Source organism: Molothrus aeneus, chromosome 8 (assembly GCF_037042795.1).
Source record: "Molothrus aeneus isolate 106 chromosome 8, BPBGC_Maene_1.0, whole genome shotgun sequence".
Lineage (NCBI taxonomy): Eukaryota > Metazoa > Chordata > Aves > Passeriformes > Icteridae > Molothrus > Molothrus aeneus.
The window spans coordinates 23,911,601-23,926,660 of NC_089653.1; the positions used below are offsets into that span (position 1 = coordinate 23,911,601).

Sequence of the window (15,060 nt, forward strand, 5' to 3'; positions counted from 1 at the left end):
GTCAGATTGCCCAAACAGGAGTCTTCAGTATCCTTGCAGTTTTTTACTGCAGAAGATGGTCTAAAATCCCTTGCTGGTTTACAATTTAAGGATTTGGCTACCTTTGTTTTGTTCTACCTAGACTTTCTATGTGAAGTACCTTTGCTTTTTTTTTTTTAAATTGAAAATTTCCATATTACTGACAGTATATTTGAAGCCCTTTTTCCCCCATTCTGCTTTCAGATTCCATTGGTGGGTCGTTTTCAGCTTCCTCCCACCGATGCCACCACAAGCAGAAGCACTGTCTCCCCATCCCACAGTGTGGAACTCTGTCCATCAGCCCTCTGCTTTTCCATCCTCACACGAAGGGATCCCAGATCATCATGGACACAACACAGAAGGCAGTGAAGCGCCAGGCTAGCTTCTGCAATGCCATCACCTTCAGCAACAGGCCCATTGTTATCTATGAACAAGTCAGGCTTAAGGTGAGTGAATTATACCTTCCCTTTTTGCCATGGGATCTGCTGGGAGTGAAGGCTGGGGTGTACTGGGCTTTGGTGCTTGCAGCAGATCTTTAGCCCTTCCTTGAAAAGTGCAGTAATCAGGTCTTGGCCTTAAGGAGCTGCAATCTTCATTGGTACTGCTGCTGTTGCCCCTGTAGCTCTTGGAGCCATAGGTACAGACTGCTGGAGAAACTGAGAACAAAAGGGAAATCCACCTTCCAAAAATACTTGCACTGATGTTAGACAAGTACAACAGATTAAATTGAGATCACTTGGAAAGCCAGGAGATAAGAGGTCAAAAAGGACCTAGAAGTGAAGGTTATTGCTCACATGCTTGGCAGGAAAAGCAAAGGAGTTTGGAGGAAAGGATGAAAGGAGCAGTCAGTGTGATCACTGTTGCTGTCTAAGAAAAGGACCTTTTTGGCTGTCTGCTGACTGCTTTGTTGAATCAGTCACCTGAGAGCATTAAGATCAGAGGAGAGAACATTGCAGGGATCACATTTTTCTTTCTGGCACAGGATGATTTCACTTCCTTTGTGTCTGTGGTAGCCTGGAGGATGGAGCGTGTACCCCTGGTACCAGGCCATGCTGCAGCTGGCATGAGAAATCCAGCTTGTCTAAGACAACATGTCTCCATGAACACCAGGAGCTGCTTTCTGATGAAGAAACTCCTCCATGTCCTTAGGAACTGAAGCACTTTTCAGATTATCAGCATCTTAAGGAGCTTGGGACCCTTGAAACTTTATCCTTGATACTTTCCAATCTTTATGCCCTCTAGTTTATGGGACTGTTTTTCTGTTCATAGCCAGTTTCATGCCTTTGTTGACACAAAAAAGGTCATCTTTGGCCACTTTAGTTCATGGCACACATGAGGGATCTGACTGCAAATCCTTCATTTGTGCAGTTTTCCAGAAGATTTGTCAGCATATAGATACCCAGTTTGAATGATCTTGCCCATTTTTAGAGGTCCTGGAGTGCTATGTTCTACAGCAGCATTTCAGCCTTCCCTGCCTCTTCCCTCACAGCCAGCAAAGGAGGGACATGCTTCCTTTTGGAAACATGTGGAGATTTCAGTGATTTCAGGCTCAGGCCCAGAGACAGAAAAGCCCCACTACAGGTTTGTAATGCTTCCTGTGGAGCTCTTACTGCTTCCTTCCAGGCTGGAAGCCCAGCAGGAGTCTCTCACATTGCCTAATGAGATTTTTCCCATGTTGGCCAGCAGTTTGGACAAGCAACTGTGACAAATAATTTGGGAGGAGATGAAAGCAGCATTTCACTTTTGAAGACACCATCAAAGATTTGAGTGGATTTAGTGGTTTAGGCGAAGGTTCTGGGTTATTTCTCATTCTGAAACAAGGTAGCTATCTGTGGAAATTCACACTTGTTTATCTGTGTATTTGGGGATTTTAGCTTACATAACATATGTGAAGGATATGCATGCAAATCTGCACAAGAGATTTATGAGCAGAGCTCCTGCTCACTCCAGTGGGAAGGTCTCATGGGAGTCATCAACAGGCTTTAGCAGAACTTGTGCTCTAGAGAGGGATGAAATGTGAAAACATCCTTGCTTTTGTATGATAATTCCATCCTGCAACTGTTTGTGCTTGTGGTAAACAGCACCTCAGACCTTCTTACCAGCCACACACTAACCATGAGCCCACTCATTCAGGTCCTATAAAGTCTAAACTCCCTCTGGAAAACTGAGGAAAGAAGTAAGGAGATTTCATTCTGTTTATTAGCTATTGCATCTCAGGTTTTATTCTGACATTATTTTGCAGATCTGGGAGTATGGGAATATGGCTGTCAAGCAGCCTCAGAGACCAATGCTCCAGTGTGCTTTCTTCCATGTAATTTGGGGCATTGCTAGGAAGTATAGCTCTCAAAGATGGCATGAGGCAGTAAAGATGAGGAGCCTGAATCTGTAAAAGCAGCAATGGTTTAGCAGTTTGCATGTTGATTCTGTATTTTCTTCCCCTTCTGGTACCCAGTGGACCTCCCAAGCTTTTCTGCTAGCAGTGGCTGCTGAAAAGAGAATTTGGTCCATCATTAACTGTTGCCTTTTTTAGCAAAACTGTGTGCCCTTTGTCCAGCTGTGTCTAATTCTTGGCAGGCTTTATACTTGATTTTAATTTGGATATTAGTTTGCCTGTGGTCAGACTGTATTGAGAACTGTTTATAGGTGCTGGTTAATACATGGAACATGTGCAGCCTCAATTACCATATGAATATTTACTTCACGCTGCCTGTGATTGCTGTGAAGTGTTGGCAAGAGGCTGAATTGTACAAATGACAATGAGGCCATATTTATCTTAGACCCAAAAGCTTTTAGGGCTTGCAGTAAATTTGCTGCAAAAAATAACCCAGGCTTCTTCTTGGAGTGTGTTATGTTTCCCTGTTTTGTCATGTGCACGCCCTGTTAACCCCACTTTTACTGGGGACGTGCATGATGCCATGCCATCATGGCCAGATATATAAAATAGCAAATCTGCTTCAGTCCTTTTTAGTGTCATCCCAGTGTCCACCCCACAAGCAGGAGCTTCCCATGGTTCCTGGGACTGAGGTCAGTGCTCAAGTGTTTCATGTAAACAGTTCAGGTGCCTGGAAGGACTTGAGTAGGGATAAAGAGCAGCACTGCCTTAACCAAAAACTTGTCCATTGATAACTTTTTTCTGAGCTCTGAGTTATTTTCTCTGATACTTTAATTATAAAAGAGAAATCTCTAGGCTTTGAACAGTGTCTTTGTTGTAAGATAATTGTGACCCCGAGGGCATGTGTTTCAGATTTGCCTTGGAGAGGAATATGTAAAAGGGAAAACACTGTATTTACAAATTTGATTAGGAGGGAATTCAGAAGTCCAAAGAAAACATCTTGTAGAATTCCTTGGTGAAAATTCTGTGCTTCCAGGCTGTGACATGTGGGGCTGCTGCCAGGCTTCTGAGAACAGTCCTGCAGTCTTGGACGGTTCAGTCTCTGCCATTGCCATTCATCTGAGCCATTGGTGCTTTGGCAGAGCATGAGATTACAGAAAGGCAACAAGTTTTGTGTGGCCTCTGGTAGGTAGGTGGTACCTCTCCATGTTTCTGCTCTTGCCCTGTGGCCAGCAGTGGAGTTGCTTGAGGCTGCCAAGGCATTGATGGAAGATGACTATCCCAAGTGCTCTTGAGTTTGCTGCAGGTTCAAAGTGTGAACAGATGCAGTGATTGTGGGTCAGCTGGCATGCAGGAACTGTCCTGGCCCCACATCAAAGTTGGATCCACCATCCTTAGATCTTTCATGTCATAGTCTGGATGCTGACAGGCTGAACCCTTTTGAGAGGAACAATTCCTAGCAGGTTCATACTCAAACAATAAAATGAGAGGGAAAACTTCACCAAGGACATCACCTGAGGACCATACTAACTCTGGAAGACTCCTTGCTACCATGGGGAAAAAAAGACACCTTATAACTGGGTAGTGTTTCAATGAGCTGCATGTGTTTAGGACCTGCTGCCTGCTCCCCACAGATACTTTGCTGGCCAGGGCTCAGTTCTTGTGAGTAGAAGCTGATGACTGGAGATATCTGTGATCCCTTGTCTTGGTGTCTGTCAGGTGCAGAAGGATGGGTATAACACATGAACCACTCCAAAAACCACAGCAGATGTTCCTGACCCCTGGCAGACTGAGCAATTGCATACTGACAGGTTGGGGTGTAGTTATGCACAACATATTTCACAAAACACCATTCACAGCTGAAATAAGTAGGTTTTCCCAATCATAAGATAACATCTATTGTTGCTTCAAAATTTTGTATTTAACAAAGTCAAATACTCTATATTGTGCTTTCCCACACACAAGTTCTCTGTTGCAAGGCTGTGATTTCAATGTATCATCCAACATGACAAGTTAAACAAGGGAAAGATGGTCTTTTACTTGCCTGAGAAGCCCAGAAAACCCTGTGGTGGTAACTGTGATTCTGGAACTTTTCTCTCAGGTCAGAGAGATGAGAGACCCCATCATCTGAGCACTGAGGGCTCTGTGGGAAGAGCCCTGCTGAGATTAAAGGTCTTGTGCCCATTTTTGGGACATTTTGTGTGAGGGTTATTCTTAGACCAAAAGGAATTACCCTAGAAATAGAAATGAATCATCATGCAGCTGTAATTACATTTCACCTATCCACATAGATTTAATTTGATTTATTTGGTTTTAAATATGGGCATTGTATCCTAAGTGTGCAGCAGCATTGCTGTGTGCAGCTGAGAAAGCTACAGCAGTGTTTGGTGGGTAAAATGTTTCCTAAATCTGGTGGGGCTGCATGCATGCTGGCCACCAGTGTTGGACGCATAAATCCTGTGGTGTGTAAGTTGGTGTTCCAGTGGCCAGCCTGTCATTGCTGTGTTGTCTTTGCAGATCACCAAAAAGCAGTGCTGCTGGAGCGGGGCCCTTCGGCTGGGCTTCACTTCCAAGGATCCATCGAGGATTAACCCCGACACTCTGCCAAAGTACGCCTGCCCTGACTTGGTTTCCCAGAGTGGCTTTTGGGCCAAGGCTCTGCCGGAAGAGTTTGCAAACGAGGGGAACATCATTGCCTTCTGGGTGGACAAGAAGGGACGGGTGTTCTACAGGGTGAATGACTCCCCTGCCATGCTCTTCTTCAGCGGCGTGAGGACGGCAGAGCCCCTCTGGGCCTTGATCGACGTCTACGGCCTCACCCGGGGAGTGCAGCTCTTAGGTGAGTGCCTGGGACCAAGCACAGGGGTGATGCTAAGGCATCCCTGACAAAGGGCCAGCCTGACACTGCCTGTTCCCTCTCTGTGCTGGGACAAGTGCTGGGAAACAGCTGTCCTTCCTCCCCAGAGCGTCTCGGTATCAATTTGAAACTTAGCACTTAAATATAACCTCAGTGGGAGGTGGGAAACAGCTGCTACAACATAGCACTAGAAGCCATCTCTAAGTAAGTGGATTTCTGCTCCGAGGTGCAGCTTTATCAGAGAATAGCCTGGAGTGTGTCATATACCTTGTAAGACTTTATTTTTATATCATCTTGTGCTTTCCCTGTGCCAGAGTGGGGAAGTGCATTTTATGCACTGCGGTTAAATCCTTCCTGGATGGCACTGTTACGATTTTCTGTTAGGTTTAACGGACAGATTTGAAACATGGCTATCTTTCAAATTACCTGAGAGAGTCTGTGGCTGGTTTTTCCAGGATGTTTTCACAGAAAAGTTTGATTTGTCCTCTGGAGTCTGAAGGTTGGATATACAGTTGGGGTTGGAGGGTGAGGAGTGCTGAGTGCCTGTGTCTTCTGCCATCCTCAGGTGAAATGAAGATAGTTTGGCATTCATGAGGACTCAGTCCCAGATGTGCAGGCTGTCAAGGTTTGGGCTATTTGAGTTTATACATCTTAAAAAACTAAAAAGAATCTCTGAGGACTGAAGGGCAGCAAGGTTGCTGGGGGACCAGGAGTGTCAGCACACAGCCTTAGAGATGGCTTTGCATTGTCACTGGGAGGCAAATTGCAGCACTTCTCCATGTAACAGTGGTTTCATGGGTCTTTTAGCCATGGAAAAGGTTAGATGGTACCTTCAGGAGCTGAAGTTCCCTCTGAAGATGAGATGATCTGAGGCTGAGAGAGATCCTAGCTTTTTCCTGCCATGCAGCCTGTTAAAGTGACAGCTTCATGCTGTATATCAAAAACATCAATTAAACTTCTTTCTGACAGTTCTACCTCCTTCCTGCATTCTGTGCTCTATTAAAAAATATGGTGGCAGTACTACCCATAGCAATCAACAAAACAAGGAAGAAGGATGTTCAGGAGATGAAGAAATGAGACTGACCTTTTGCAAAAACTCCTGGCCTGAGATTGCACAAGGCAGAGGAATTGAAGAATTTCTCAGCAGCTTTTTCTTTTTTTAGGTGCAGAAAGATTTATCTTTTGTTGTGAATCAGCTTGAATCAGAGCCACTAGGCATCTGTTCATAGCCAAGGTGGTGATATTTGAATTGGGATGGAGAATTTGGGCAAATGTCATGCCAAGGGTTCAGTTAGGAAGAGCTTACAAATGACTCCAAGTGCTAGGGCTGTTCTTGTGAGATTTGGCTCCTCAGAACCACTCTGCCTGATTAATGAGGGTCCATAACTCTGGATTATGTGTTTCCTTTCAAAACGCCCGAGAAACCATTTCCTATCCGTCATCTGCCCCTGCATTGTCCTAGCATCTTCCACATCCCCTTTCACAAGGAAAATGTGACTTCTGCCAGCCACTGGCTTACCTTTAGTCCAAGAGGCTCCAGACTCTTTGGTGAAGTCCCTGAATGAAGCAAGCAGCTTCTGAGTTTACACAGTTGGCGTGGAGCTCAGATATGTATTTATAGCTTGTTCCAGCAGCCTTCAGCAGGCTTTATGCCTGAAACTGTGCTGAAACGGCTTCCACCCGAGTCCTCTCCACCTCCATTCATTATTAAACAGCACTAAAAGTCAGAGAAGGGAAATTGTCAGCTGTGTTGCCCCTGGATCCTATAGACATTCCCGTTACTATGCTCTGCATGCCTGCTGTAGTGTAGCAGACCACACATATAGCACAGGACAACTTGCCAAAAACTCCCAGGACTCGACAAATGAATTTCATAGCTTAGCTACAAACATATGGTTGAATTCAGCCTGGTATGGCATGCAGGGCATCTGATGGAGGCTGGGGATGCTGGAGCAGTATGTTGAACAGAAGAGCCTAGCATTTCAGATTCCAGCTCACTGCTTTATTACCCCCTAACCCCAAACATAGTCCTTATTCTTAAGTCTCACTATTTTCTCAATGTTTGTAGGGTTACAGGGTCAAACTGCACCTCTGCACAGTCTCCATTTGCTTTTATGTGTAAGAATCTCAACAAAAACTTTACCATTTCTGGTGTCTTTCTGTTTATTGCAGAATTACTCCCTTCCCACTCCCAGTAATGTAACTTCACTTCCAAAGTGAGACTTGCCAAAGGAAAGACCTGCAGCAGTAATTCTTGTGTCACTGCAAGATCCCAGCTCTGCAGGGAAATGGACAGTGTGCATTTATGTTCCCAGAAGTGACAGCATCCAAAAATGCACATTTTTATTTGCTTTTCTGCATTACACTGGCAAATTACTTCCAGCCCAAATAAGGGACTCAGTAAAGTAGGGTAATGACTAAGACTAGTGACACTGTTCCTGACTTACAGATCTAATAAAGAAATGAAGGGAGGCCCAAAGCCTACAAGAGTTAAGTGATTTGCCAGAGCAAAAGGTGTCACCTGCCATCATCCTTTGTACCCAGCTCAGTCCTGCCTCTCTAGCTGCATCACAGGCATTGCACAACATTCTGGCATCACTGAAAAACAGCTGGTTTGTACCTTAATTTTTCATTTGCGTCTGCTTATGTCTTTACTGACAGCATCAGCCTTAGTGACAGTTACCCATGTGTCAGTACTGCTGTCACTGCACAGGTGTATGTGGCTGTCACAGATGTTCCTGGCTCTGACTGCCCTTGCTGTATGTTCAAAGGCAGAGCCCTTTAAGCAGCTTCTTTGCCAGCTGGATTTTGAAATGAACCAGGTGAAAAAGATTTGCACAGTCCACTGCTCTGCAGCCAAGGGGAGCTGGAGCTGAGCTGGGACCATGGTTTGCTGTCACTGCTGGAGTGATTCAAAAGCAGGGACTGGTTTAAATCCACCTTGAGGTGGCTTCAGCGATGAGGTTCACAGTGCTGACAGTCACAGGTGAGAGGCTGCTCCTTCCTCTCCTCTACCCACATTATAGAGATGAAAAGGCTTAAATTCACCCAGGAATCTGGTGTCCTCTGACCACAGGGTCTCAGCTGGTTTTCTGCTACAATGTAAGGGCCTGCATAGAGGAGTCTGTGACAATGGAGTGCATGCATGTGCTGTGTTTTAAGGCATGAGTTTCAGTGTAGGTGCAGGCTTACATGACCTGTAAACATGCCCTTATACAGTGACTCTCCTGCTGACATGCTCAACTTGCAGGCAGGGTGGTTTACAGCTCTGCTTTCCTTTTTGGGCAGCTAGTTTTGCACAAGTGCACTTTTACATTCCAGGGTAATTTAAAGTAATATTTACTAAAAATGTGGCTTGTCCTTATGGTATCACTTCAACATACACACATGCTCATTCACACTTTTAAAAAGAGTCCGAGAAAAATGGAATATAAGCAATCTGCTGCCTTGCTGCTATAATAAAGCATCAAAAAAAAAAAAAAAAAAAAAAGAAAAGGAAAGGCCCAGCTGTTTAAATTCTGGAGTCTTCAGAGCTGTAGGAGGAAGGATGGCAGCTCATGGGAACCAAGTGGTGATGTCTCATACTAACCTGTTTCTCTCAAGCACTGGGCTTGAGCCTGGCATGTTCACCTTCCATGGATTCACTGCAGGACAGCAAGGTTGGCAACTTCCCTCATTCATGTGTGCAGTACAGCATGAGTGTTCTCAGCATTTTCCTTTACCTTTGTGGGGGATTACAGGTTTGTCTCTTCTATATGGAGCCTTTTTGAAAACCACAACTTTTTTTTTTCCTTTTGAAAATCACCCCGTGTTTTGGGCAGTGACATTGCAGCACAGCACTGCAGAGTGGTTAAGATGAGAAAGGCCCCATGAAGATCATCTAATCCTACTACCTACTGTCTTTTCTTTCAAAGCACAATGCAGGTACTCTCAAAGTACAGAAAAATGGGGCTGCAAAACAGTTATGATTCCAGAATACCTCACTTCTCAACCTGTGTTTCCAGTGAGGTTATGTAAGGTACAGTCTGCTCATTTTCCTTGGTCCCATTCTTTGCTAGTATGATCAGCAATCACACCCCTTTACTGTCTTCTCCCATCCATCAGTATTTTCATTCATGCAGTATTTTAGAGTATTCTTGGTCTTTTACCAGCACAAGCTTTGAAAATCAAGGATAATTTTATTTAGATTGGCACACTGAGAGGCACCTGTTGAAAGCTAAGTCTCACCACATCTTGTAAATATAAAATATATGAAAAACTAGTAAGACCGTGCAATGTTGGAAAATTTTAAATGTGTATTGAATGTGCATATTAGATTTGCCTGAAGTAGAAACATATATAGTATAATATATATTTCAGTCATAAATATATGTACAGATCCTGAGAGAATTAAATGGAATTTCTGTATATTGTATTAGATAATTGAGAAATCTCTTATTTCACCAGATCCTCTTCCTACCTTCTTATTGTTTGATGTTTGCAAAGTATCTAAGTCAAAATGTGAACTGATTCTGGATGGAAATGTACCCATCTTATGCCCTCAAGCTGGTGTCTCTTTGACAGGGAAGTTGCACATTTTTTAGGGAAAGAAAGAAATGTTTTTATTTCTTCATGCCTGTCAGTTCTTATGTAGTTTGAATCTCTAGCTCCCGGCCACCTCTAGAAGAAATATTAAATAAGCCTCAAATGAGGTAGATTTATGGGCAAATTTCAGGTGTTAATGGTATAAGACTGTTGATAAATCTAATTTATTGCATGCATCTGCAGTTTTACTGTGTGGTTATTACTATTTTATTTTCCAAGAGCAAAGCTTATTTTCCATTGCCCGTGGGAATTCCTCTTGTTGCTATTCTGACACGTGCAAATAAGCAGACTGATGTGCCAGGAGTGCTTTGCACTAAACAAAATTGGATAATCAGATATGACTGCAGTGTATTTTTATAGGGTATTGTTGAAAGTGGAAGCTATAAACAATTAATCCTTTTTGTGGAAGTCTGCGACTATCTGATGGAAAAGCATAATAAGTGCTTAAACAGAGTCCTACTTAATGAAGGCAAGAGACACAAGACCTGCAAACAGTCAGTTGTCTTTGTTTTTCCCCATCTCCTAAGGGGAGAGAGAATTTAAATTGCTCATAAAGTTTTATTGTCTGTAGCTGTTGTCTCTATGGCAGCTGCGGGAAGCTCTCTAACACAGCTGAAAATGTGAAAACAGTTTAATAAATAACTTATCTCTTGCCATTTTAATCAATCTCTGCTTTGCCTTAGCACCTCTGGAGGGAAGTGTTTTTCCAGATGCAGTAGGCAGCCAAAGCTAGCCCATGGACCCAGGCAGCCACTGGTGCTTGAGGGTCTCTCTGTCCTCCAGGTCTGTCTGTCTAAGTTGTGATGATGAGCCTGCTGGCCACAGCACTTTCAAGCAAGCCAGAGCTCCTCTTGGCCATGTGAATGCAGTGGTCTTTTTTGTTCTCTGTGTGTTTGTCTGCCAGCAGTGGAGATTTGTGCCCATGAGCTGGGGAAGGCAGCGTCCTCCTGCCCTCGCGGTCAGCACGGGGCGTTTGGGATGAGCAGCAAATGGCAAACACCAAGGAAGTCAGAACAGGCAGATGCCAAGTGGAATAAGGTCTCTGAGGGGTCAGCATTTCAGGCTCCACTGGGTCTGGTTGAGGTGTTGGATTTCAAAGTCTCACAGAGGCTCTGCAGGTTGCTGGTGTTTCCTCAGCGCTGCAGTCAGATAACCTGCTGCTTTCACCTGAAGCACCTTTGCCTCAGCAGGACCTCTTGGCATTGTCACAGGTGCACAGAAAGGACAAAATCTGACACATGATGTGCTGTGAGGCACTTTGTATCAACAAAATGTCCACATCAGCGTCAGGAGAGCCTGCAAGGGTTCCTGGGTAGGAATAAATTTAAAAGGGATTAGTCTGGCTTTTATTTTCCAGACTGAGAAAAATGGAGGCTGCTACAGGACAAAGCGAGCAGTGGAAAAATACATTCTGTGCTATAAAGTTTCTTTAGTTCTGGTGAGCTGAAATACTGTTCCTAACACAGTCAAGAAGGGCCACTTTACCCATAAAAAAACCCAAGGAAATATGAAAACTCTGACAGTTGTAAGTGGTGTTTATGTTATGGGTAGGCCGTAGTTCAGATGCTGACACTGCAAAGATAGGCCCCTATGTTAAAAAAAGTGGAGTCTTCACATTAAATATCTGTTGTAGTGATTGATTTGGCTTTTGCTTTAAGGAGGTAAATGTTGCTGGTTTACAGTAAGAAGTTTATCTTGCCTTTGCTATGTGTTGGAAGTGTGGAAAGTACAGTCTAGAAACAGTGGTTCCAATTAAAAAGCTTTTGACTTTCTTTTACTTCTACTAAAGGTACTCGAATAGTTGTATGTATACTGAATTTATTACACACCTATAGTTAGTTATAGACATTTCTAGCATGGAGAGAGCCTTAGAGAATAATAATCCACCACTAATGGAGCAGTGTATTCTTTTGAGAGAAGTTTCAAAGAATTCGATACGTTAGCAAAGATTTTAGCTTTCTGATTTAAGCCATTAGGATATCTATGCTGCTCTTTTTTAATGCACTCTATTAACTGATACTTAATGCCACATATAATTGCATTTTACTTAGTTTGTCTAATATAGTTCCTTTTTTGAAATCTGTAAGTAAGAGCTGTCTTTAAAAAAAAGAGAGAGAGAATATGCTGGGAGAGGAAATTAATCTTTGCAGCTTTCTTAATACCTTTCTCAATTCAGCCAAATGGTTTAAACGGTTCAAACCTTGGGCTGTAATGCTGAAAGCTAATTCCTCTTCATTCATAAAGCTATAGCTTGACAAAAAGACTGCATTTGGAGCTGGGGCTAAGTTTTGGATGTGAATTGAGTGGTCTGGTAAAAGTATAAGAACTAATTGTGCTAATCTTGCAATTCCAGCTATTGCAGCTGTTCCAGCTGTGGAGGCCCTTTCCCCTAAGCCTGTGTGACAGATGACAGCTAAACACTGCTAGTATGATAAAACTAAACACTGTCTCTGTGCAGTATGCCTCTGCTGGCCTGAGATAGCACTTTGTCATTTCAATGTCTAATTGGCCTCACAGCTGCTGAATATGCAATTTACCATCCAGAGGATGTTAATTGTTATCCCTGTAGGTGTCTGGGTTATTAAAAAAGTTTGACACCATTAATAAAATAAAATTGGGTTTTCCATCCATATCAGCAATAGAGCTAAAAATGAGGTGGCTCTGTAGTCCAGCCTCCTTCCTTTTATTTTTTTTCCCCAAGCTGCATAAGCAGAACTATTGTTACTGAGCTCAGTCCTTACCTATACCCCAACTTTGCTCTCAATTTTGCCAGCCTAAACTTGTGGCTCCCTGTTGAGTCACTCTGGGTTTACACTGTGAGCAGAGTCTAGGCCTGGGTTTTTCCTCACTCATCCCTTCTTTTTGGCCAAACACTGAGCAGCAGAAGTTCCTCCAGACCTTGTGTGGCTTATCCTGAAGAAAATGAAACATTTTGACCATGCTGATTTTTGAAGCTGTGCTGATTCAAGCCAGAACTTCTCCTTCACAGAATCATGGAATGGTTTGGGTTTGAAGGGACCTTCCTTAAAGATCACCTAGTTCCAATCCCACTGGCAGGGGCAGGGATAGGGATGCCATTCACTAGATCATGTTTAGTCCTGCTGAGCTATTACTTCTTTTCTGAAGGTTTTCTGATTGTGTTGAATCCACTCTCAGTTTTGATGCCAATGTTACATCAGCTCTGCTTGTGATGCAGCTGATCCTGCAGGGTGCTGTGCTCAGTGGACTCTCTCCTACTCAGATATTTAGGAAAATCTCCATCTTGCATTCTTCTATGTTGCTCTCTTAATTGCTTGTTCATAAATATGTTCTTCTGACAATAATTTTTAAATGTTTCCCCTCTGTTGAGGCTTTTGGTGAAAATACCATACCTTGTACTGACATGCACTAGGTAAGTGCTTCCTCCTGTTTTCTTGGAAATTATAGCAGGGTAGTGTTGGCAGAACTTTGTGAAATTTATACAAAGCATTCCATATCTATTGGCTAGAACAGAATGTCCAGTCACAAGTTTTGATTCTCAGACATTAGCATAATTCTGATGTTAAAGGCATTGACAAAATATTTTTTTTTAAATTCCATTCCACCTTCTCATATTAGATTTAGAAATTAAAATTATTTGGGATTGGTAAATTTTTGGTCTGTAGCTAGGGATAAAAGATTGATAAAACAGATTGCTAGCTACTGCCTATGTGTTTAAGAAGATGAAAATCTCTTGTGATGCATCTGGCTACCAGTGTGACTGTTCACAGACGATTAATTCTCTTCAGGAAAAAAAAAAAAAAGTTTAATTGCTCTATCTTTTTAAGAGGATAAAGACCACTCCAGGGAAAAAGCCTTTCAAATCCAATAATCCTATTCCCGTGCTGGTGCTGTGCCAATAAACAGTGGACCACTTGCAAGGAAAGATCTGAAGCTTCTAAAATCTTTAATGCACAGTGTTCCCTCTTTGTCTGGCCGAGGCTGGAGGACCCCAGTGCCTCTGAGCCCCAAAGGTGTTCACTTGAACCAGGAGACTGGGGGCAATTTGTTCAATATGTTTCTGTAGCTATTTGCATTTCCTCCTCATTCTGCAGTGGTGTTTCCCTGGTTGATTTTCGTTCCTCTCTCTGGTGTTTGTAGGCAGCAGCCATCACTCTCCTGAGCCCTTCCCAGACATCAGCAATCTGCTGTTATCCCAGCATGGCTTGTGTGAAAGATCTTTTTGACAAAAAAACTGGGCCTTTTGGGTTCTGCCCCTGTTTGTAGCCATTTCTATTCCAGATAGAACTGATTCAGTGTTTCCATACACTGGAATGTGTATGCTCGTGTCAGAGGTGGGCCTTGACACTGCCTGCATTTGTCAAAATGCATTTTTATTTCTTCATTCCTGACATGGTAGAGTCTCAGGATCTTGTCTGTAACACCCCCTGGCCAGGTGGATGGAAATTGGCCTCATGATGGAGATCAAAGCTAGAAATAGTAGGAAAGAAAACTGAACTAATGAGAATTTCATTGTGGAGCTGCAGGGATGCACAATTTCAACTCAGCCTAATTGTGCACTCAAGAGAAATACATAAATAATTTGGTTTTGAGCCATAATCACTATTATGACTATTTTAATGATATTTTTTAGTGCTTCAGTTTTGGGTATGATACCTAGAAGATCAGTGCTGCATAAAAAGCAGACAAGATATGAAAAGTCAGAGTAACAATCTGACAGTGAGACAGAGGCTGCTCTGTGTTGGCAAGCTAAGAGATGAAAGCTGGTGGAGAGAAAATTCAGTGGGAAGTAGAATATTATATTTTTAAAGGTATTCCAGCCGAGCAATTGGAACCCATTCTCAGGTGCTCAGAAAAGAAGACTGCATAGGCTGCAGGGCCCAAATTCAACAGGATGGTAAATTCCCTACCTACCTCCATGTATATGTAGTTATATGGTGTGCCAGAAATCAGGTGTATGCTTGAATAAGTATGTTAATTCACATTCCTAAAGATAGCCATGTGCTTAAATGCTTTGCTGGATCCTTTTCTTTGCCATCTGCTTGTTACTGGATTCTGTGCAGGGCTTGCTAGGTCAAAACCTAGCAAGGTGGTCTGTGGCTAATCAGTAATCAATGGTTATGCAGGGATTAGCCTCTGTGCTTAATGGCTTTTCTGGGCAGCAAAGACTCTTTGAGGAGGAGGAGGAGGAGGAAGAGGAGAACATGAGTAGGAGAGGCTGAATGCACTGTTGAAGTTGGAGGGGAAGTAGAAAAGTTGCCTCCAGGCAGTGCTTGATTTTCTTGGAAAA

General features: G+C 43.1%; 1 protein-coding gene across 3 annotated transcripts in view; it reads left to right on the forward strand.

The window, feature by feature from the left end:
- The window catches only part of NEURL1 (neuralized E3 ubiquitin protein ligase 1), a 142,459-nt gene that overhangs the window by 81,237 nt on the left and 46,162 nt on the right, over positions 1–15,060 (forward strand). For all 3 annotated transcript variants that reach the window (XM_066554675.1, XM_066554677.1, XM_066554676.1), the window contains exons 2-3: positions 223–464; positions 4,868–5,189. In XM_066554675.1, the coding sequence (XP_066410772.1) occupies positions 223–464; positions 4,868–5,189 (564 nt within the window). The remainder of the gene's footprint in view (positions 1–222; positions 465–4,867; positions 5,190–15,060) is intronic.